The sequence below is a fragment of the Salmo salar genome, chromosome 10 (assembly GCF_965601325.2).
Source record: "Salmo salar chromosome 10, fSalSal1, whole genome shotgun sequence".
Taxonomy (NCBI): domain Eukaryota; kingdom Metazoa; phylum Chordata; class Actinopteri; order Salmoniformes; family Salmonidae; genus Salmo; species Salmo salar.
Window position 1 is genome coordinate 93,886,060 of NC_138300.1, and position 25,468 is coordinate 93,911,527.

The 25,468-nt window shown below is 42.6% G+C and overlaps 2 protein-coding genes across 4 annotated transcripts; one reads left to right on the forward strand and one right to left on the reverse strand.

Annotated features, from left to right (window-relative positions):
• The first annotated feature begins 5,746 nt into the window (after positions 1-5,746).
• Positions 5,747-17,057, forward strand: LOC100194640 (isocitrate dehydrogenase 2-2 (NADP+), mitochondrial). Its single transcript, NM_001139725.1, has 11 exons — positions 5,747-5,969; positions 10,207-10,298; positions 11,493-11,658; positions 11,851-12,011; positions 12,093-12,236; positions 14,038-14,174; positions 15,259-15,410; positions 15,523-15,635; positions 15,949-16,046; positions 16,311-16,403; positions 16,607-17,057. Exons 1-11 carry the CDS (start codon positions 5,855-5,857, stop codon positions 16,689-16,691), a joined length of 1,356 nt encoding a protein of 451 aa, NP_001133197.1. The 5' UTR covers positions 5,747-5,854; the 3' UTR covers positions 16,692-17,057.
• On the reverse strand, positions 17,024-24,148 carry znf710a (zinc finger protein 710a). 3 transcript variants are annotated; one of them, XM_014124779.3, is made up of 5 exons: positions 23,995-24,148; positions 20,511-21,995; positions 19,434-19,625; positions 19,171-19,345; positions 17,024-18,697 (listed from the first exon to the last, which is right to left on the reverse strand). In XM_014124779.3, the coding sequence occupies exons 1-5, from the start codon at positions 24,037-24,039 to the stop codon at positions 18,531-18,533; spliced, it is 2,064 nt and encodes a 687-aa protein (XP_013980254.1). In that variant the 5' UTR covers positions 24,040-24,148; the 3' UTR covers positions 17,024-18,530.
• Between the last annotated feature and the right edge of the window lie 1,320 nt (positions 24,149-25,468).

Genomic DNA, 25,468 nt, shown 5'->3' on the forward strand with positions numbered 1-25,468 from the left:
AGGTCAAAGAAACAACGTGTTACAGAACGGGGGAATCCTATTGGTACATCCATTGGACCAATCATATGCTGGGTTGCCTATTGTTTAATCTACAATATTCCTCCAGCAGAGGTCACTCCACGTCCACTTATTATATCCAAAGTCATTAGTATTATTCCAGCAGGTGAAGGTGATAGAACAAACAGTGTCAAATTATTGTTCTTAGGCCGACCAACCAGTGCAGGAAGTCAATTAAACCCATAAACCTGATTGATCAAACCATAGACTGTATACAAAACACCACTGAGAAGATAACATCTTTCTTAGGCCACTTTTAGGCAATGCCAATGCCAGTGATTGGGGACACTGCCCTTTGTAGGGTGCTGTCTTTCGGATGGGACGTTAAACGGGTGTCCTGACTCTCTGTGGTCACTAAAGATCCCATGGCACTTATCGTAAGAGTCGGGGTGTAACACCGGTGTCCTGGCTAAATTCCCAATCTGGTCTTCATACTGTACCATCATGGCCACCTAATCATCCCCAGCTTACAATTGGTTGATTCATCCGCCCTCCTCTTCCCTGTAACTATTCCCCAGGTCGTTGGTGTAAATGAGAACGTGTTCTCAGTCAACTTACCCGGTAAAATAAATACAATAAAAAAAGAAATGCAATTAATTATATAATGCCTATTGGATGACTTATACTGGGTGACTTATACCTCTTTGATATGGAGGAACTGATCCTATATGTGTAGAATGTCCAGATTTGTTCTCTCTCACTGGTTTCTAAGTGATACTGTCACACCCTGATCTGTTTCACTTGTTCCTGTGATTGTCTCCTCCCCCTCCAGGTGTTGCTTATTTTCCCCAGTGTATTTATCCCTGTGTTTCCTGTCTCTCTGTGCCAGTTCACCTTGTATGTTAGTCAAGTCAACCAGCACGGTTTCCCCATATGCCTTTTTTTTGCTATCCTCTTTTTGATAGTCTTCCTGGTTTTGACACCTGTCTGACTCTGGACTACTATCCTGCCTGCCCTGACATTGATTCTGCCTGTCCTTCGTTTCCTTTTGGACTCTGAACTGGTTTTGACCCTTTTGCCTGTCCACGACCATTCTCTTGCCTTACCCTATTGGATTAATAAATATTGTAAGACTCCAACCATCTCCCTCCTGTGTCTGCATCTGGGTCTCGCCTTGTGTCATGATAGATACAGTATGTTATGCCAGATTTAGATCATCACTAGGGTAAGGTGTACTAAAGAGATGTGAGTAAACTGGACATTGTGTTCTCTGAAACCAGAACCTAATCTTGCGTGGACTGGCAATCTGTCACAAGACGATAGACTACTGTGTGTGACTTCCAGAATGGAAAGTGCCCTAAAGATATGTACATAACATTTGTACCTTAGGGCCTTTTCAGTTTGTTGGGTAATATTTGATATGTTACTAATAGGTTGAACTGCATTCCAGACTGCCTGGAAGATAAAATCCATTCTAAGGTACAAAAGAGTAGGTTCTCACTCAAGTCATATGTCATAGCACTGTCTCTCCTCTGATTGACCTTTCATCTAGATCACTGTAGGAGTGAAAATAAATTAGATGAAAACATCTTGTCCAGGGATCTAGTGGATAACCAACCACAAGCCTGTCTATTCAGGAAAAAAAGATAACAAATGCATATATTTGAGTTCCAAAGTATTACTAATGTCATATAAACGGACGAATCAAAATTTTTTGTGGAGGAAAATAAGTAGTTAATTTGTGGCGTGTGTGTAAAACGTGTTCAAACACATAATTTCATTAAAATGTCCTCTCAGAGTGTCTTTGTCCTTTAATGCCCTCCCTCCTCTGACTTTATGAAGACTTGGGAGGTGACCTGCCTGGTCTGAACTGAGGGACTGGATCACCTCCAAGCTTTGAGTCTCACATGACTGTGCACTTCCCATTCTTTCTCCCAGTATGGTAACCCTCCACAGCTAAAAATAGAGCCCTTCACAGAGGAGACGGAATGTGAGAGGATTGTGTTGGCTCCATGTCCCAGTCCATACACAACCCATCTGGGCCTATCAAACCACAGAATATATTAACTACACTGTGAATTTGGACAACCAGCATAGAATGTCTTTGCTCTAACTGCTGCTGAGAGTCAATTATGCCTACCTAAAACATTATTATATTCAAATGAATCATGGCTGCGTCTCATTCTGTGTATATCATCATAGCTGCGGGAAGTAGTTTGGGGGAGGGCATGCTGAGTTTTTTTCGCTGACTGGGGATGGAAGGATAAAAATGTCGCCCAGACATTATCACCCCAATATTAGGTTTATTAGGTTTATAGGTCTGTAGAATGGTGTGTACAATGTACTGCTCAACCTCATACATAGGCTGCATTGACTTATTTAGGCTACTTGTGGAACAGTGCATACAGTGCAACATGAAATAGATGCATAATGCACACTATCAAGGCCAACTTCAAATACCGACATCAATGTGAAAGTAGCCGGAGCATAAAACAGCTGACTGCGAATGCAAATGCAAACTATGTCAGATAAATCCTACACGTGCATTGAAATAAAAGGAATACTTCAAAGGAATCGCTTAAGGCCACAATCGACAAGGATGCATAAAGACAAACAAACTCGACTAAGGAATGAAAAAAAATCTACACATTAAGTCTGCACCCATGATTTAGCACCGCTGCCCGCCTGGTACAGGTAGGCATAGTTCAGCTCCTTGTGGTGTGGCTGAATGGACCGTGTCTCTGTCTAGTAGCCAGCTAGAATTAGGCTATTCAATTTGTGGGCAGTTAGACATTTTCTGGGGAATGCCTACAATGCTTATATGAAAGTCATAACTGGTACGCAGATTTTTTTAAATTGCAGGATCAATTGTAAATTGTCACTCATATGAAAAAGGTTGCAGACCCCCTGCTATAGGCTATATGAAACCATCCTTGTGTGAAACATTTTGTATCAGCAAGACTACTCAGAGAATATTAATATTGCACAATAGTAGCCGATGCGGAGGCGGCCCCGAAAAACAGTTTGTCTCTATCTGAAATCATTGTGTTGCCTATGCAGCATCTGGTTGCTCATTATATACAAAAGAACAGCCCTACATCCACACTATAGCTAAATAACTTAGTAATATTTAATGACATTTTTCCATCAATATTTATCTGTTAGAATATCTCATTTTAATTCAGGAAGATGGACAAGCAAGACTGATAGAGTAAGAGAAGGAAGAGGCAGGTAGGCTACAGGTAGGGATGCAGGCAGAGGATGATGATGTAGGCCTAAAGCAAAAAGTTACAACCGTTAGCCCAACTAGGTAATCATTCATTATTTGCATTATCTCAATTATCATTATGTCACTGCATGACAATGCACATTTGTTATAGTCTACAATTGCTTTTTATCTTTGAAGCCAAAAACAAGACATGTCTTTTGGGGAAATTATCTAAATAGCAAGTTGTTTAGTTGTTTATTTTCATACCAATAGGCCTACATGAAACCAACATTGCACTAGCCTACTGGGCGAATAAATGAAAGTAGCAATTAGGCTTACAGCTATCACAACCTATATTTTAATAGCGATAAAATAGCTTTTGGTTTTGAATGGTCACCGAAAAAGAGGGATCCCCACCTCCCAATTAAATTAACCCTTGGCTATCAGACTACAACAAGGTTAACAAGTAATGTTCTCTCTAACGCCTCGATCACACAAACAGTGTTTTTATTTGGTACCCCAGAAGTACATTATTTTCCAATGGAACACTGCGTTTGCCTTGCAGCATTGCATTGTTGAGGCAATTGCAGTGCGTTCTGCGTGGTGTGTACATTGGAATTTATTCCACATTTTTTTAACCTTTATTTAATTAGGCAAGTCAGTTAAGAACAAATTCTTATTTACAATGACGGCCTACCCCGGCCAAACTCTCCCCTAACCCGGACAACGCTGAGCCAATTGTGCGCCGCCCTATGGGACTCCCGATCACGGCCAGTTGTGATACAGCCCGGGATTGAACCAGGGTCTGTAGTGACACCTCTAGCACTGAGATGTAGTGCCTTAGACCGCTACACCACACTGGAGCGAATGTATGCATCAAACTGTAGGGTAAGTGTAGACGGCTTGACAGAAATGGTAGCAGAAGGTGAATGTTGTTCTTTTGTTGCACACTTATCCAGATGATGTTGTGTACCATTTTGCATAATAACCCTATTGGTGTGTTCAAGACGTAAACTGCACAGCTCCTCCAGCACTGCCACACCAGGCCGCACAGAAAGGCAAGAGACTGAACTTCACTGAGTTCACCCCATTAGTTTTCACTATATAGATCAACGTTTTTTCTATGATCGAATCAACATTACATTGTATCAGCCCCTTTTTAATGCAACAAACCAAAACGAATCTAGTTTTGCATTATTGAATCTGTAATTTTGTTGTGGACAGAGCCAGAGCGCAACAGTGTAGATTTCTATTGGTAGGTAGCCCAGGAGGGGTCTTTCAATCACCCCAGAGTGAATGAATGCGCTTTTCAGATCAAAGCCACAAGTGTGAACATTTGTTGATATCCTTTGCTAGTTAGAACGTTATTAGCCCAGTTATAGATAAGTATAGGTCAGCAATGGGGAGTTACTGCTTCCTTCAAGAGCACAAAACATGTAGGCTACTTTCAAGCTTTCTTTGAAAGGAGTCAGGTAAAAAGCTTATGTCTTCATTAAAGGGGCAGTGTTTTATTTTAAGGTAGGCTTGAATATGCAAATTAGCCAACAGTCAGAGGTGTAGCCTACATTGTCTAATTCTCTGTATGGCAATAATAATACATTTTATTTTATAAAGTGGTTTCTTGCATCATACAACATAATACAATGCACTTTACAGTCAGCTATATGGCCCATGGTGTTACAGACCAAGTAAAAAATAATGAACTAATGTCAGCCTTTCATAATGTAAAAACATTTTTAAAACTCTAATGCAATGTAGGCCTGCATTGAACACATATAGGCTGTAGGCTATTTCATAGAAATCAAAAGCTATTTACATGTGAAAATGTAATGGGATACGCTCTATTGGTTTTGTTGGTAGGCCTGCATTAGGCTCAAATAGCCACAAAACCCTATTGGCTACTGTCAAAAACTGTAAGAGTACAGCCTCAATGTACAAGTTTCCTTTCACAAGACCTAAAATGTGTTCAGTGCCCCCCCAATTTTTTTTTGGAGGGCACATTGTTTACAAATTCAAATTCAAAGCAATCAGCGCACTGCCTTGACAGCTGACTGGTAAAGCAAATGGCAGTCTGCCATCTGCTTTGTAAAAGAGACAGAAAAGGCTGGCATCTGCTCTCCGAGCAATGCTTTGCATGGTCCTAGAGCCAGAATTTACAGAATAGAGCTATAGCATTTTAATCGGGATTGGAATGCTTTAAGTGTACTTTTTTATATCAAAGGCTAATACAGGACTGGTAAAGGTCCAGTGCACAATTTGTGATTAAAAAAAAATATATATATATTTTTTAATTGTATTTCAAAAAAAAAATCTGGTCAGATTTTTCAGGGGGTGCTGAATAAAACTGAGAGTTAACTGGCTCTTGTCTAGAGTCTAGACAGCAGAACGGATGGCTGCGCAGACAACCAAGTCTCCCAGGCTATACCTCTCCTCTCTCAGATTGGGTTGGCGCAGAATGAAAATCATAAATCCCCAATGTGGATTGGAACGGTTAGTTAGAAGTCCCTCCCTCCTCTTTTGTCTTTGACTGTGTGACGTAGCGTCAAGCGTGGGTGGGGGTGCTGACTATATTGCAGTGAGCGGGGTTCATTTCGGCCCTTCTTTGCTCGGAGTTTCTCGGTTATTAGCTGCAAGTAATTTGGGCAAATCATGGCTGGATACTTGAAGGTCCTCCGCTCTCTCTCTAGGTCGGCGACCACTCTCTCCAAAAACCCCGCTGTGCTCGCGCCAGCTGCAACCTCCCAGAGTTTGCAACAGAGGAATTGTGAGTTTTGAGCCAAATAGTGGCCATTTGTCATAGTTACATTATATTTTACAGAATCATACAGAAAATAATTTTATAAGGCACACCGCAATGCCCGGCAAAGTAACGTTAGCCTGCCTATCCAGTGTTGCTTTCTCGCCGTTACTTTAGCTAGGTAAGGTAGCTAGCTGTCTCTTGTGCCCCATTTGGCCAGTTTTAGATGTTTGTTTATTTTGGTTGATGAGTAAGTAACTATTACTACTAATATGAAAAATTATTCAATTAGCCAATTTATTCCACAAATGTACATAGTACAACATTTGCTCGGTGAATGGCTAACGTTAGCTGTCAGTGCATAAAATTGACTTGTTTTACCAGGCCAGACCTAGAAACCGGTAGTGAGGGGAAGAGGGTCGAGGGAGATTTGTCTGTCACTTTGTTGTCTATAAAAAGTAAAATAAAAATGCATTTCACCTTTGGCCTAAAGTAGAGTGCATCACAACGAATTAGGCTAAATAAAGTTCTCGATATTAGATTAATGTATTCTAAATATTGAAATATCAAATCTGGCCATTACCATTTACCAGGCGAGCAACGTTTGTGAACGTATTTATTTAATTATTTTAGCTGTGGGAAAAATCTATAGTGTCAGTATGAAATACAGAATATACATTAATACAATTATGTTTAATAACTGTCACAATGTTTACACCTCCATTGTTTGGCTCTAGCCACTTTTTGTTGTTGTTGCTAAGAGACCTTTACCAAGGTCAGCCTATTGTGGGACAAGGCTCTGCAACAGGGAAATGTGTTTACGTCCAACCAGCAGCACAACTGAACCATGTCGCAACTGTGGAGTCTATCAAGAAAGCTGTTTGACGGGCACTAATTAAAAAATCATCTTGACCTCCCTAATAACTTTACAGATGCCCTATAACCTTCCAGATTAACTTTCAAATTAGAAAATCCAAAATATGGATGGTATTTAAGATAGTATTATTTTGTTAGTAGCTAGCTGTAATGCCCTGCCGCTTCTGTTCTTTGACTTTGAAGCACTGTATAAAGTAGCAGGTCAGTTGAAGGGTAGCTTGTTTCCCCCTCTATCTGCACACATGTAGGCTTTACACTCAGTTGTCTCTGAATCCTAATCTTGATATTTATGTGTTGGAAGAAGTGACCTAGCTTGCTGCCACTGATGTGTTTGTCTAGTATGGGGTTTTGTGAGGATTGACTCCAATGAAGGGGCTCTAGATAGATTACAGGCTTTGGTCCTGTTAAAACAACCCACTATCCATCCAGTCATACCCTTGTTGTGGTTGTAAGGACAGACGTAAAAAGATTAGGCTGATTTTAAAGCAATCACAGGCAACACTTCTGTTACAGTATTACAATGATCATGGATGGAAACTTTCAAACTATGGTGGATGGTTTTGGTGTGACATTTGACCTTTTCTTAACCAAAAACATATCATTAGTCGGAGTTTGTATTGCTTTGATTCAATTAAACATGTTCATAAAGGTATTGGCAAACTGTTCCGTTTTTATTATTACAGTCACAAGATGGACTTTGTCTGCCAGGAGCATTTTATTGCTTGTAACTGGAGCTTTGAATTTTGCTAAGTGGAAGAATTTTTAAATACAGGCATGAATAGGTATGGGACCATGTGCTATTTCTAAAATATAGCAATTCGTTCTGTCAATGACACACTTGCCTTCCCACTGCCCTACCCTTCAAGTATGGGTCATAATTCAGTGGTCTACTTTTGTCATTTTATTTGGTATAACATACTTATAGTAGAGTGATATACAGAAAATTGAGTTATATAAATCCACGTTATAACCCACAAATGTTTTGGTCGTCTGTTTGTACCATACACAAACACACTTCGTTCAACGCGTATGCAGAAACAAATTACTACTTTCATTTGCTCATCTCATGCTTCTTGAAGAGTAGCCAAGTTCAGTTTTAAATGGATGACCTGAAATGTAGCCTAGACCTTATGTATGTTTAAAAAAATTACCTTAAACACACTTGACTGAGATTTTAGTTAGCAGGATAAGCATAGCCATGATCTGACCTTCAAGAGTTAAGCGCATGCAGATATTTTGGTTTGCATTGTCCTTGACTACTCAAATAGGTGCATGTCATATGGATATGAAAGGCCTGTATCACACAAAACAAGCTATCTTTCAGATAAGACCTCCAGTTGCAAGTGACTGTTTGCTCATGTGTCCCTGTTGGCCTCCTACTGATATTTTGCATACGTTAATGACTAATGTATAAACATGTTTTGTGAAAGCTTAGAAGCCGGATGTGGAGGTCCTAGGCTGGCGTGGTTACACGTTGTGAGGCTGGTGGACGTACTGTCAAATTCTCTAAAACGGAGGTGGCTTATGGTAGAGAAATGAACATGAACATCTGGCAACAGCTCTGGTGGCCATTCCTGCAGTCAGCATTCCAATTGCACACTCCCTCAACTTGAGACGTGACAACTGCACATTTTAGTGGCCTTTTATTGTCCCAGGACATGTGTAATGATCAAGCTGTTTAATCCGCTTCTTGATATGCCACACCTGTCATGTGGATGGATTATCTAGGGCGAAGGAGAAATGGTCACTAACAGGGATGTAAACAAATTTGTGCGCAAAATGAGAAGCTTTTTTTGCCTATGGAAAATATTGGATCTTTTATTCAGCTCATGAAACATGACCAACACTTTACATTGCCTTTTTCTTTTCTTTTTTTAAACAAATGTTTGGGTGGGGGGGTGATGAATCTTTCATTCAGAGTTCACCCCAGTGTCAGTAAGCTTTTAACACCTGCCAACATTTTTGCTCAAAACACATCTGATTTCTGCTAAATGTTCTCCACAGTATTCAAAAGTGAAGGATGGCCTAATTGTTGCCAGTTGTGATGGCAAGTCAACCAAAGTCAACTATTGGCTCTCAAAGGATTAAGTCCTTTATGACTGAATGAGTCTTCCTTTGATTGCATGCAGTAAACTAGATAACCCAATCTCCCTTTTACTGTATGCGACTACTGCCGAACATCTTTATTGGATCATGGCCAAGGAATGTGGACCTAAATGAAGACTTGCGGCAGAGATGAGTAAGCGAAGCAGTCCATATATATCTCACCGTATTTATTAGGGATCCTCATTAGCTGTTGCAAAGGCAGCAGCTACTCTTCCTGGGGTCCAAACACATTAAGGCACTTACATTACACATAAAACAAAATATCTCTTTGCTTGCGGGCAAAGTTATGGGCCTTATTTTATACCTTGTTGAGAGGGTTTGTGAATGTCCAACAGAGTTTCTGGAGTAGGCTGTTTTGAGAGGTGCATAGTTGCACTAAAGGTCACATGTTGTGTATACTTAATATAAAGGTTGTCGTACAGCATAGGTCCATGTGGCGGTCTTATTTGATCATTCTACTGAATACCGCCATTTTGTTTCTCTACACTTCTTGGATGTCCTGGGGAGCAGTAGAAATATAGACTTGGCAGGAACATCAGAAAGTCACTTGATTCCCTGCACCTCCCCCTTTCCACTCCCTCTCCACTGCATGGTCTATCTGGAAGAGTGGGCGAGGGCCTGCCTTCTGCCAGGGCCTTTTAAAAGGCAGAGTCGTGTGGGAGCAGAGCCTTGTTTTGTAATAGATAATTGGACTACTTGTCTGGGTGAATCAGAGGGCAAGATGCATTGCAGCTACAGATGAAGAAAAATGGAAATGTCTTGCTGTCAACATTCTTTAGTTATGGGCATTAAGAGAGCTGAATATCTAACTGTTCATGGAGATATGAAACCATGAAGTGCAAATGACAGTGCCGTGTCTTGTAGGATGAGGTGACTTCGATCTCACAACTCTCCTAATTGAGAACCAATAGTTTCTAGAACCCTCCCAAGCAGCATGAGTCTGTTCAGGAAATCTTTTCTGAGACTTTTAGAATGTTCAGACTTTCAAAGAAAATATTCCAGTACATGTTGTAGTATTGGTTGTCATTGGTTTTTGGGTGGGCATGTTGCAATCAAACATGAAGTTATCATAAAAAAAAATATATTGTAATAATAAATGTGTGTGTGTGTGTGTGTGTGTGTGTGTGTGTGTGTGGTAATGAGCTATAATGACAGACTTTGGTTGCTGTGCAGTTTTTGTACTTAAACTAGGCCAACATTGGTGCTCCTCACTACTAGGTGTAGGTCAAGATTGGGACAAAGGCTGCCAGTTTCCATTAATGCACTCTTCTATTTTGGACAGATGGGGACAAACGTATCAAGGTGTCCCAGCCTGTGGTGGAGATGGACGGAGATGAGATGACCAGGATTATCTGGGAGTTCATCAAAGAGAAGGTGCTGAACTGGGACCACTGGAGGAGGGTAGAGGGATGACACAGTGGTGTCTGTCAGACCCAGGGGAGGATTTGCTCTCTGACTAGTCTATTTTTACACAACTGACTGACCCACCGATTGCGAGTGTTTATGTGTCTGAGTGCTGGGAGATTGCCTGTATGCTGTGGGGGAGGGTTTTTCTCTTGCATTGGCTGCTCGCCTCCTGGAGATAGCAGATGGTGTGTTGGATCAGTCTGAACATAAATATTAATGGAAGAAAAACATGACCCATTTTCTGACTAAACATGTTTAATGCGTATTGTTCCACGTAAAACAATATGGGATCACACCACATGAATGAGGATACAATTATTACATCTACCATGTTGATGCCATGTTGTGTTGCTACCATGCTGTGTTTTCATGTTGCTGTCATGCTATGTTGTTGTCTTAGGTCTCTCTTTATGTAGTGTTGCGGTGTCTCTTGTCGTGATGTGTGTTTTTGTCCTATATTTTTTTATTTATTTTTATCCAAGGCCCCGCAGGAGGCCTTTTGGTAGGCAGTCATTGTAAATAAGAATTTGTTCTTATCTGACTTGCCTAGTTAAATAAAAAAAACAATGAGTGGTATCTAAATGGCATTCATTGTATTTTTTAAAGATTTCATGTCAATATTGAATTGACTATCTTACTGTTATTTTGACCCTTATGTGCTTGGACTGTGTTGTGGACATTGATTAAAGCCATAGAGTCATAGCTCACTGAGACAATGTCTGGAATCCTCTTGTCCTCTGAATAGATTATACCAAAGATCTATTATGTTGACAAGATGGTCGAGTGACTGCTCCAACAATGGAAATAAATGTCCTCCAAGTCCGATGGGACCATTCTAGCAATGAGGTCAGATATGCGTGACTGGCACAACTAAGTTGTTTTTCTCAGTTGCCGGAATGCCACGTGCATCCACTTGGATCTGTACATTTGTAACAGCCTAAACATGACAAAACGTATATTTTTATCAAATACGCCTCACGTAATTCAACACTGTCACAAACCTCAGACTCTCACCTGGACAGATTATGGGCGCCGTAAATCCTCTCGCTTTGCCTCTTCCTTTCTGTTTATACGTAAGGTCAATTTTTTTTGTCTGTGACAGCCTGCAGCTGGACATAGTTTGAGTTCTGATTCCTCTGTCAATGTGTTCTACTCCTCCAGCTTATCCTCTCCAATGTGGCTGTGGAGCTGAAGTACTACGACCTGGGTCTGCCATACCGTGACCAGACTGATGACCAGGTCACCATCGACTCTGCCATCGCCACCCAGAAGTACCATGTCGCTGTTAAATGTGCCACCATCACTCCCGATGAACAAAGAGTAGAAGGTATTTGAATAGCATTTAAGTATTTTATAGTTTTACTGTAAAGGTTTCATCCCTTCTCCAAATGCCCCCCCCCCCCCCCCCCCAAGGGTCACTGCTTTACATTTTTGTTGTTGTTGCAATAATGGGAACCTACGGCTGATAGTTTAAATGTTGCCATATTACTGTTACGTGAGAACTGTGGTTTTCCATCAGAGTTCAAACTGAAGAAGATGTGGAAGAGCCCCAACGGAACCATCAGGAACATCCTGGGGGGCACAGTCTTCCGTGAGCCAATCATCTGCAAGAACATTCCCAGGCTAGTTCCAGGTTGGACCCAGCCCATCACCATTGGCAGACATGCCTTTGGTGACCAGGTAAGTTCCTTCTAAATGAAAGAAATTGTATTATTTTTGTCTTCAGTATATGTGATTGTAACCTATCCATTGTTTTTACAGTACAGAGCTACAGACTTTGTTATCAGCCAGCCAGGCACGTTCAAGATGGTCTTCTCTCCTACTGATGGGAGCAAAGGCCAGGAGTGGGAGGTCTACAAGTTTCCTGGAGGTGGCTGTGGAATGGGCATGTACAACACAGATGAGGCGAGTTCAGCACGTCATTCACTTCTTAACCTGTCTGGGAACGTGGGCCACCCTAGTCAACAGCCAGTGGAATCGCGTCGCGCGAAATACAAAACCTCATAAATGCTATAACTTCAATTTCTCAAACATATGAATATTTTACACTATTTTATAGATACACCTCTCCTGAATCGAACCACGTTGTCCGATTTCAAAAAGGCTTTACAGCAAAAGCAAAACATTAGATTATGTTAGGAAAGTACCCTGCCAAAAAAAATCACACTGCCATTTTCAAAGCAACTAGATGCATCACAAATACCCAAAACACAGCTAAATGCAGCACTAACCTTTGACAATCTTCATCAGATGACACTCCTAGGACATCATGTGACACAATACATGCATTTTTTGTTCGATAAAGTTCATATTTATATATAAAAACAGCATTTTACATCGGCATGTGACGTTCACAAAATATTTTCCCTCAAATGCTTCCGGTGAAGCAGCGCTACAATTTACAAAATTACTATTCGAAAACATTGTTAAAATGTAATATTGTCATTCAAAGAATTATAGATTAACATCTCGTGAATGCAACCGCATTGCCAGATTTAAAAATAACTTTACTGGGAAATCACACTTTGCAATAAACGACGTGGTATGCTCAGAAAAAATAGGCTAGGCGATACGTGTTAGCGCCATCTTGGAACCATCTAAAATCAAATATACTATTGTAAATATTCCCTTACCTTTGATTATCTTCATCAGAAGGCACTTCCAGGAATCCCAGGTCCACAACAAATGTAGTTTTGTTCGAAAAAGTTAATAATTTATGTCCCAATAGTTCCTTCTTGTTAGCGCGTTCCGAAGGCAACTCATAATGTACTGAAGCGCACGGGACTTGTCGTCACGAATGTGCAAAAAAAATATATTTACGTTCGTTCAAACGTCAAACGTTGTATAACATAAATCTTTAGGGCCTTTTTCAACCAGAGCTTCAATAATATTCAAGGCGGACGATTGCATTGTCTTACTAAACGTTTCGGAACAAAAGGGTTCCCATGGGCGCCCGCGTCATAGTAGTAATGGCCCTCCCCCTGTGACCAACTTCCCAAGCCTCTCTTTGGGTCAGTTTCTACCATAGACTCAAACCACTTCATAAACACTGTTGACATCTAGTGGAAGCCTTAGGAAGTGCTAAATGATTAATAAGTCCCTGTGTGTTTCAATGGCAAAGGCTTGAAGTGATTCCACAAATCAGATTTCCACTTCCTGTTAGGATTTGTCTCAGGGTTTTAACTGCCATATGAGTTCTGTTATACTCACAGACACCATTCAAACAGTTTTAGAAACTTTAGAGTGTTTTCTATCCAAATCTACTAATTATATGCATATTCTAGTTACTGGGCAGGAGTAGTAACCAGATTAAATCGGGTACGTTTTTTATCCGGCCGTGCAAATACTGCCCCCTATCCCCAACAGGTTTTAAGATTACTTTATTTTGTCAACTGTTTATTTTTTATTTTTTTCCCAGACATTATTTTCTCCTATGTTTTTTTTCTCCTATGAGATTCAAGCGGTAGTGTATGGAGTGAGTTCACCTCCTGTAAACCTGCCTTACATGTTTGTTTACCATCATGAGCAGGAGTGTTTGATTTGACAATATCAGAGGTCATGTGGCCGACTTTCAATTTGTCTAGTGGAAATAGAAGTGTGAAGTGCGGACTAATCGGGGGGTTAATAGCCAGAAGGATGTTAACCTCTGTACTGCTGCTTTTGACCTACACTTGGGGTGACCCATGTTCTTTCTATTCCACCACAGTCTATTTCAGGCTTTGCGCACAGCTGCTTTCAGTACGCCATTGGCAAGAAGTGGCCCCTCTACCTGAGTACCAAGAACACCATTCTCAAAGCCTATGACGGTAGATTCAAGGACATCTTTGAGGAAATCTACCAGGCGTTAGTATTTGTTGCTTTTTATGACCTCTTTAGCCTTAACCTGTTATGGAGTAAAATATTGGTTGTTTCTTCCTGGTTCATGGGGTTCCTTGCATAGGTTATATTGTGTAATGCACTGCACTCTAGGATTGTGACAAATGTACCATTTCTCTTAATGTTTAAACTGCACTTTTTAAAAATCATTTTAAACCTTGTTAAATCATAAAATTACGCGAATTCACAATTCAGATGTGGTTCTGTGTATGACCGCTGGTGGGGCAATGCACGTCACTCTACCGCAGTCCTGGCTACCTACATACCGGTCGTCACTAGGTACCAAAGTCATAAAGCCGACCTATTTCTACAAATTATCTTCTTAACGTGATTTTAATCCTAACCTCAACTACACTGCTAACCTTATGCCTAACCTTTAAATTAAGGCCCCAAAAAATAGTTTTTTTTTTTTTAGCATGAATTTTTACAATAGAGTTTTGACTTTGTGGCAGTGGTAACTAGTGAAAACCCTACTTGTACTTGCAGAGCAATCATTGTACAATTTCTCCATCAGGGCCATCACGGTTTTTAGACATAGCATTTGTAGTCTTGTTTTCGATATGCCGTTAAAGTATTGAAGCTGACATCCTCTACCATTGACAATGGCTGCATATCAACGGCAATCATTTCTGTAATCAGCGCTGTGATTTTCTCACTGTCTCTTATCACACTGCTACCAGCAACTGGTTGGGTTGTCCTTCAGCATTGCAACTGTAGCTCAATTCCACCTTGCAAAGTTTGCATTTCATCACCTCTTAACGTCTCAAAATATTGCCATACAGGACTTCTCTCCTGTCACTTCGCTTTATATCCGTGTCAAATAATTTGAAAGATTCATATCTCCTAACGTTACAGCGTTGTTGCATAAGGTATTTGTAACAAAAAAATATTGGGGTCTGTTAGTGGTAGTTTTGTGATAACTGGACTGGGATTATAATTTTGTAAAAAAAAAAGTTTTCGGTTAGGGATTGTTCTAAATGTTATCGATCCCAATGTCGTTTAAACTTTCACAACCCTGCTGCACTCACTACCATATTGTTTGTGTCCATAGGAATTACAAGCCAGAGTTTGACAAGCTGAAGATCTGGTACGAGCACAGGCTCATTGATGACATGGTTGCCCAAGTGCTGAAGTCCGATGGTGCCTTCGTGTGGGCCTGCAAGAACTACGATGGAGATGTACAGTCTGACATCTTGGCTCAGGGTGAGGAATTAGGAAATTTACACCTCACTTCAAATGAAATGAGTTTGGATTAAAATAGTCCTGTAACAGGTTTGATTATGGGTGACTGACATACTGTATGGGTTCTCCACAGGTTTCGGCTCTCTGGGTCTGATGACGTCAGTGCTGGTGTGTCCCGATGGCAAGACCATTGAGGCAGAGGCAGCCCACGGCACAGTGACCAGGCACTACCGCGAGCACCAGAAGGTTAGTCACTCTAGTACTAACCGCCTCCATTACAACCCTAGATCCATATTTAGAGAAGCATAAATCATGGCGGATGCAACAGTGGTATGGGAGGAGTAAAATTAGTGTCTCTGTTTTTAATGTCTGCCTGGTTGATTTGTGTATGAACAGTGCCGTCTAGTGGTGGGAAATATGCTGCCAAAATGACTTCATAGGCTGAAAAAAATTATCCATCACCATGGGATTGTTGTAGCCATATTTTGTACCTGCTTTTACATGATCAGTAAAGTATCAGTATTTCCATGGTTAAACTGTGACCTTTGTCCACCTTTAGGGAAACCCAACAAGCACCAACCCCATTGCCAGCATCTTTGCTTGGACCAGAGGGCTTGAGCACCGGGGTAAACTTGATGGCAACCCTGACCTGATCAAGTAAGAAATTAATTGAGCTAGTCTTTTAAATAATTGTTTTAACAGTTTGTCACTAGATATGATCATTTACTGATCACATTTGGCTTTAACTTAAGTCTTCATATACTGTACCATGAAGGGAATTAATTATCATACAACAAGCAGTTGTGCTGTAAAAGTCCCACTGTCCTATTCCGTTAGTGTTTGCCAGGCAAATGGCAGTGTTTTAGATTCATAGGTCAGCTGTTGTGACTATTACTGAAATCTTGTCTGTTTGACCTGTAGGTTCGCTCTGACTCTGGAGCGGGTGTGTGTGGAGACCGTTGAGAGTGGTGTTATGACTAAGGACCTTGCCGGCTGCATTCATGGCCTTTCCAAGTGAGCTCATTACTATTGCATTTACTAAATTATTGATCTGCCTAACATGTTTATTAATGCATGGATCATTGTCATGTTTTTGTATTATAATAATGGGGGGAAAGAATCATTAGATTTTTACCTGTTATTGAAGTGTGCATGACTCTCTCAGGGACAGGGCCTTGACTGAGTAACTTGTGTGCTGATCTGTCCTTTCGTTGCAGATGCAAGCTGAATGAGCACTACGTCAACACTGAGGACTTCCTGGACGCCATCAAGAATAACCTGGACAAAGCCCTGGGCAAGTGAAGGACTGAAGAGTGCAGCTAGCCTGAAAGTGACATTGTCCTGTTTTTGTACCTCATTTTTAACTTAGGTCAGATAGCCACATGCATATTGTCTGATGAAGTAATATGTAGTGTGTGAAATTAGGTGATTGTACTGTTGATTTGTTCCATCTAGCACTCCTGTCCCTATTTCCAGGGTTCTATTTTTGTAATGAAGTACTGTATTCCGATACTGTATTATGCCTTTAAAGAAACATGAAGGCCATGTCAAGAATATTTGCTAATACATCTTGTTTGATCCTATGCTTGTGTTCTGCCTCATTTTAATATTCTATGATAAAAGAAGCACACTGATTTTAAAGGTAAATAAATTTATTATTTTACAGTATTGTCTGGTACACATTTTACATAGTTCTAGCAACAGGATATTTCCACACCAATGTGTAACACAGAAAGCCATTCAAGTTTCAGATATTTATTTCCCACTCTAAATAGTTTTCTCAAATTTGCATTTTGTTTATTAAACGCACATCAACATTGTGTATTGATACCTAGGTGATGTCTAAAATTAAGCAGGGAAAAAATATAGTGAATTTCTCAAGTTTTCAGCTGGGTCTGGCCCTGTCATGTTGGGAGTTGTCGTTCATCACTTTAGACCAGTGTGCAGCATGATGGATAGCACACTCCAGGGCAATTCATTTCTGTCCAAAGTTTTAGGACCGTTCCTGTTGAGACTCCGCCCTGAACCAAAACCACCATGCGCATGCAGGGGCTGCATTTGCTTTTGAGATCTGTCCCATAAAGGCCTGCATGGGGCATAAATTGTGACACATCCTGAAAAATGAAACTGCACTAGTGTGTTCATGGTAATCTTTTTAAATCTACTTTGGGGAGGATAAAGCCCCAAAAGTCTATTGGGCAACATGAAATCAAGCTCCACAATGCAGAGAAAGGGTGTCACTAGACTGCTATTGCCTTTAGCTGCAGGGTTTGGCAATATGGCCCAGAATTGGTAAGATTCTTTGGTAAATGGTGGCTGCAATGGGGGGGAAATAATTTATTTAGCTTTTAGCACACCAAGATGTGGTCTGCAACAATATCATTATTTGACTGGGGACAAAAGTGACAATGCAGGAACTTCAAATCAAGCTGGTCACATGGGGCTATAAAGTGATGTCGTGAGCAATATCAGCAGTCTGTCACTGGGTGAATTATTTATTTCTGCACATTGCAAATATAACAATGAAATTAAAATCATAGAACTGTAGTTGAAACTACTCACAGTATAAAATGTTAACCCGGGAAGTAAAAACAAATAATGGTTGGTTCACATGAACTGCTTGAACGGTATCAGCGTTGGTAAGGGACATGAACAGACGACATTTATTTGACTGGCCTGTATGCATTTCTATACATGTTAATAAAAGCAATAATACTCAGCTGTATTCTGACTTATCCGCACACTTGCTGGGGATTGTCTGAGTAAGTGCATTTCACTATCATGTATTTGTTTCCCTAAAAAGTGTGCTTACAGAGTTAGGCCACCCCTGGGGATGTATGTTGAGTAGGACTCTCCCAGGAGGTTAGATTATTTATTTTCAGATATGACCTTTTTCACGTGAACACATCAATCACAATGTTGTGGCACCTGGAGGTGAACTCACGTTTCAATACAAAACAAGGTGCCGATGAGAAATGTACAATCCCAAATGACCTGTCTCACTCCCATTGAATATCAGAGCAAGAAAAGCGAGATTCCAGTGCATATGAATGGGCAGATTCCACCACTTTAAACTGCTAGCGGCACTACCTCCCTTTATTAGTTTACACTTCTACTCAATATGGGGTCTTTTCTCATCATTCATGCAGTGTTGTAGCGCCCTGCACCCTTGGTGTAGCTGCTATAATACTCCAATTCAGACAGTTTAGTGATGTCTGGTGTGTTGATACTGGCCAGGTTCTCTCGTTCGCTGAATTCAAGGTTCTCTTCATCGTATTCCTCCTGGTTCTCTATGTCAGGGGGGGCTTCTGAGGAAGGAAATGCACAGACACTCATGAGCCCATCTTGTCCTCTCTCTCTCTCTCTCTCTCTCTCTCTCTCTCTCTCTCTCTCTCTCTCTTTCTCTTTCTCTCTCTCACACACACACACCAACTCCCAGCCTCAGAGGACACTACAGTCCTCCCCTTCCCCTGCCTCCCTATCACTCTCCACTGATAGAGACAGGAATGTCTAATCCAAGAACTTCTATATTTACAAAACACAGAGGGAGAAGAGCGGCAGAAAAGCACCAAAACACTTGGCCAGTAGATTACAGTACATGCTGAGTCAAAGTGCATTAAGGGCAGACTGACTGACAACAACGCAACATGACGCCCATTGAAATTTCAAGTGTATCTAAGAAATTAACATTATGTAAAAAATTCACGACCAAATCATAACTGCCATTAGGTGCATAACTGACATAAGGTACAAACTGATGGATGGTACTGATATTAGTCACCTTGTCCGTCTGGTGAAGCATCCAGGATGCCGTGTTTGACCTTCATGTGTCGGCTCAGATTGCCCTTCAGGTTGAACTTGCTGGAGCAGTAAGGACACTTGAAGGGCTTGCTGCCAGCGTGGAGGTGCATGTGGCCCAGGAGGTTGTACATTCTGTTGAAAGATTTGCCACACACCTGGAACACAATAGAATAATAATACTCTCAACACTCTTGGAACTGTGGAACTCAACCCATGCTGTCTATTGAGAACTACTCCTCTTACCTTGCACTTGAAAGGTTTGACAGGCAGGTGGACGATCATGTGTGTTTTGAGGGTCTGTTTCTGGATGAAGGTCTTGAAGCAGACGTGACACTGGAAGGGCCTGATGCTGGCGTGGATCAGCATGTGCCTCTTGAGGTTAGCAGAGAGGGTGAACTCCCGGGCACACACCTCACATTTGAATTCTTTCATACCCTGGGAAAATAACGAGGGTTGGCAATTTAATTAATTAGATCATTTTCTTGTTGATAAACAGCAAGCTATGGTTTTACAGAGACATTGAAATTAACATAAATATTGGTTGTTATTATAGAGAAGAATACACACAAACACAGAGAAATCATAGGTCAGCACAGGATGTGTAATTGCTGTACGGTAGACGTGAAATCCTTGCTTAATGGCCGCAACTTGATGCATACACATTAGCTCCACCAAGTGTTGGCTCTGAGCCTGTGATGCTCTCACAATATGGAAAGGTGCATGTTTAGTATTGAAAAGCGTGTTAAAACATTAACATGAATGTTTGGATACGCCTAGATTTTGATGAACACTAAAAACAAGTGTAATTATTCGTAACATTATTTGTAAGTCAATATTTGAGTAAATACTTTGTTAATGTGACACTATAATTACTAAGAGCGAGGCTCTAGGTCTAGGATGAATCATGGTAGAGATCAGAGCATAGACTGTAGGATCAGGCATACAAAGAGGTATGACTTGGTATGACACACCTCACAGCACATACAGGAAGAGGTCAGGCCAAATACAATGAACCAAGCACTTTGAAGGCTATGTTTACACTGCAACTGGTTGGGGCAATAGGAATAACAGCCTTTAGATATTTTGATATACCTCTGAGTTCACCTAACCCCATCTGTCTCTGCCTCTTAAAGTCTGAATTTATGGGAATATTGAGCAACACACTACAGCCCTTATCTTAGTGTTTATCGCATTAATCAAGGGGTTTGTGATTCATTAGAAGCAGACTATTTGATGACCTAGAGCATAGTGTAATATATGGACCATCAAAAGTCAGTGGAGTTTCAGTACCTGGTCAGTGAGGGCTTGCGGTATTAGTACCTTATGAGTGAGGGCATGCTGCTTGAGGTGATGGATCTGGACAAACTCCATGCCACACTCTGGGCAGACGTAGGGCCTTACGTTCTGGTGCTTCATGAGGTGGTTCTGCAGCTGGCTGCGGTAGGCAAAGGACTTGTTGCACTCGGTGCACTGGTAAGTGGTGGGGCCCTGGTGGCTGGTCTGGTGGCGCTTCAGGTGGGCGTGGGTGGGGAACTCCATACCACACTGGGAACACAAGTGACAGTGGCCGTTCTCGTGCTTGGTCTCGTGGGACCGGAGCTCGCTGGGGTAGGCGAAGCCTCGCCCACAGAAGCGGCAGCTGTAAGGCTTGATGTCGGAGTGCTGCAGCATGTGCCTCTTCAGGTGGCTGGTCTGGGTGAAGGCCTTCTTACACACGGTGCACTTGTGTGGCCGGGTGCCCTGGTGGGTGAGCAGGTGGGTCTGGAGGTGGCTGGGCTGCTTGAACAGCTTGCCACAGTGCAGACACTCGTGGGGCTTGATGCCGTTGTGGCCCAGGATGTGGGTGACCAGGTTGTACTTGGAGGTGTACGACTTCTCACACATGCGGCACTTCCATCTCTTCAGGCCCTCTCCCACATCCACGCAGTAGGACTCATCTATCTGGACGTTGATGTCCAGCCGGTCGATCTGCATGCGCCTGGCTATCCCCTCAGCGTCTGCAGCCCACAGCATGCCCTGGCTGCTCTCATCATAGTCCCCCACGGCCACGTCAGCAGACTCATAGGCCACCTCGCTGGACTCAAAGTAGTGGTTCATGATGGGATTGGGACTGTCTCCCCTATCTCCTCCAGTCTTGAGGTTCAACACTCCGTCCTCCTCAGCTAACTCCTCTTCTTGCCCCTCTCCTCCTCTCCCTCTCCTCTCCTCTGGCCGAGTGTCTGTCTTGGTCTGACTGGACGTCTCTCTCACACACACAGCACAGTTACCACAGCTCTGCTCCTCCTTCAGAGGTCCTCTGTGAGTGGCTGGCTCCTCCATCTTGCCTGGGCTGCTAGGGCTTTTCGCCATGTGAATGCAGGACGGAGGGGTTTCAGACTCTCCCCTCTCCCCTTTGACCTGAGTCTGTACGCTGGGGACTTTGTGAGGCTCCCCTGGCGCTCCTCCTTCATTCCTGGGCCCCCTGGTTCTCCCTCTGGGCCCGGGGCGCCTCCTCTCATTCCTGTGGGGCTCCGACTCCCCTACAGGCTCAGCCAGGTAGTCCCCGTTTGCCCCAATCAGCTGGTCAGCGTACTCATACTCCATGCCCTCTGGAGGAGGAGGGGTCCTGCCATACTCCTTGGGCTCGCCCATGTAGAAGCCATTGGGGGCGATGGTGGCTCCAAAGATCTCATTCTGGGAGATGAGGCCCAGGACAGCAGCCTGGGCTAGAGACAGCACCACCACGGGATCTGTCTGTGTTCCTGCATCCACCTGGCCTTCCATCACCTTGGGGTAGCATCGCACCAGACGGCCACTCTCCTCCTCCTGACAGAGAACACACACACAGCACTGATCAGGTCAGCACACAGCAGCAGCCCACATCACACAAGGACATGTATTCAGCATTGTGAGATTGCTTTATAACATAAGACACGTTGCTTACACATATTGCTTAACTACAAGGACTGACCAACAGATCTCTCTAAGTGATATGGATTCCTAAGAAATCAATGGTAGGTGTGTGTGGTGGGAATAATGATTAAGGATAGCCCTTAAGATCCCTGAAGTGGTCTGACATTTGTTTGTTATGCAACGCTCCTTCCCTACAACTCCAATGTTACAAGAATGTTTTCCAGACAGTGTTAGCCTGCTAGAGACAGTCAGCCACATTCTGACAATGCCGGGCTTCTTTGCTCTGAATCCAGTAGAGAACATTAGATGGAGGAGATAAGGCCGATCTGTGCCTGAGCCCCGCTTCCTTCCTTGACACCCTTTAAAATAATAAGGAACAGAAATGGGATGCAGGTCCAACCAGGAAGTGGACTTCCGTGGCCTGTCCACAGAGCTTCCTGTGGAGTCCAGAGTGGCCCTGGCCAGGCTGAACATGCTGGGTTCATCATCACTGGGCTGAAGGTTGGGGCTATCTATCAGTCCCATTCATGAGGAGCAAGCCTAGCTGTCTGCCTTGCACACATGACAGACTCAGTTATAACCATGACAGAAATATGATTGAGAGGAGAACTCTCAAATCTTTCGGTATTCAAGACTTATACATAAGAGTAATGTTGTGGTTTAAACTGAAATGCAGCATGATAAACTACAAATGATTGTGTTTGCCCTCTAGATGTTTGAAAAGGTAAAACAGAGTGGAACTAGAAGAAAGCTGAATGCTGGCATGACCAAGCCTCAGCTCCATGATACATGACAAGTCACTAGTGTACCCCGATACTTTCAGTTGTTTCCTACAAACCTGGTGTAGTGATGGGAAAATGAATGAGAAAGACCTGTCTCTTTATAGGCCTACACCTTAGTCTAGGTCATACACTACCACACATCATGAGCTGCTACCTTTCATAATACAATACTGAAGAAAGAGACAGAGGATGGAGAGATGGGGAAAAAAGAAAGAAAGAGAGAGAGAGAGAGAGAGAGAGAGAGAGAGAGAGAGAGAGCACGCGCACGCGAGAGAGAGAGAAAGAAAGAGTTGGTAGACCTGGATGCCCTGATAACCACGTCATTTATAATTACTGCTTTTAAAGTAGTCAGACAAGGACAAACTGTGTGTTTGTGAAAGAGGAACAGAGTGAGTGAGGTGTGTATCTCTCTCTCTCTCTCTCTGTGTTTGTGTGTGTGGCTCTGTGTGTGAGATAGAAAGAAGAAGAGGGAGGAAGAGAGAGGGAGATGTGGGCGGGGGAGGAGTGGTGGGAGGGAGCGAGGGAGGGAGGGAGGGAGGGGAGAGAAATGAGATGGAGGGGCTGAAAGATAAAGAAAGAGAAGGGAGGGAGGGAAGAGGAGGGAGGGGAAGGGAGAGATTGAGTGAGCATGTGAGAGAGAAGGGGAGAGGGAGAGAAAGGAAAAGGAGAGGGAGGGGTGTGGGGTGTGGGGGGAGTGAAAGAGACAGATAGAGACAGAGTGAGTGAGTGAGAGAAAGAGAGAAAGGAGGGGAGGTAGAGAGGGGGAAGGAAGGAGAAAAACACGACAAAATGAAAGGCAGGAGAAATGAAAGACAAATAACAGAGAAACAGAAAGGCAAGATAGTAATTGCAAGAATCCATAGTTATACATTTTAAGTTGTATGTAAGGTTTAAGTCAAAATGTCAAACAATGAGAACCAAATTATTAACAATAGCCTAGAAAATGTGTGAGAGACAGAGAATAGTTAGTAGTCTAGTCTTATCTGTAAAATATGTTCTTGCTGCAGTACTCTATGTAGAAAAGTAATCACCTTTGACTTAGAAAGACACAGTGTAACCACCTTTATAACAACCCCACTATCTGAACTAGTATTGTAATCACGGTCTCAGAGGATAGGTTAACAACTCACCACATTGTTCCTGGTGTGATGTTTGAGGTGTTTCAGGGATCTCATCCTTCAGGAGAACTGAGTGGAGTAAAAAAATCCAGCTCCTATTTATATCTGTGGGAGAGTGGGGCGGACCCACGACTCATCCTCCTCCTACTGTTGCTGTTATCAGAACTGACTGTGCCGGCCCCGCCTCTCCTGCCCCCTCCACACACACACACACACACACACACACACACACACACACACACACACACACACACACACACACACACACACACACACACACACACACACACACACACACACACACACACACACACACACACACACACACACAATCACCCCATTTCTTTCTTTCTCTCCCTCCCTACCCCTTCCTTCCTACATCTCACTTCTCTTTCTCTCTCCCCCTCTCCTTTTTCATTCTCTCTCTTTCTCTTTCCCCCCTCACTCACTCACACACACACACACACACACCACACCGACAAACACACATACATACAGCACACACATTTTCTCTCTCTTTCTCACCACACACAATTCAGCATGACCCTTCAACACACATTTGTCTTTAAGGCACACAGAAACCCTAGCTTCTCTTATCACACTTATACTTTGCATTTCCTTTTGTAAGCATACTCCAACACACAAACAATTATAACATCTAATCAGTTGCTCCTCCGCGCGCGCGCGCGCCCACACACACACACACACACACACACACACACACACACACACACACACACACACACACACACACACACACACACACACCACACACACACACCACACACACACCACACACACACACACACACACACACAGCATGGGTGTAGGTGTGTCTGTCAGTGGCTAACTGTCACAAAAATAGTGACTGAGATATGCAAAAATATTTACTTTCTAGAGAACATGTAGTTTGTTGGCTTTATTTCTTAAATGAAATGTATTAAAAGTGAGACAGTTTTAAGTGTACCATGTCTGACATTCAGTAGAAAAATGAGTGACAAACGAAAGAGGAGAAAGGAGAGAAAAGCAGTCAGGAAAGAGAGGGAGGGAGTGAGACAGACATGGGGGAGATAGAATAAGGAAGAAAGAGGGAGAGGGAGTGAGGCAGAGAGGAGGGAGGAAGGGGGGTTAGAGAGAGAAAGAAAAAGAGAGAGGAAAGAGAGATGGGGGAGGGGGAGGGAAGAACAGAATGCAGCAAAAAAGGAGGAAGAAGGGATAGGAGAGACTGGGGGAGGGAGAGCAAAGCATAAGAAAGGATGTGGTAAAAGAAAGAGAAAGAAAGAATGAAAGAGAAAAGAAAATAGAGGAGGGAGGGGGAGTGTTCGAGAGGGGGTGGGGATGGGGAAGAGAGATAGAGAGAGGGAGGGCTGAAAGAAAATGCAGTGAAAGAAAGAGAAGGGGGAGGGAGGGCTAGAGGAAAGAAGAAGAGAAAAATAAGAAAAAAGGGGGATGGTGGAGTGTGAAAATAAAAAGAAGAGTCCATCAG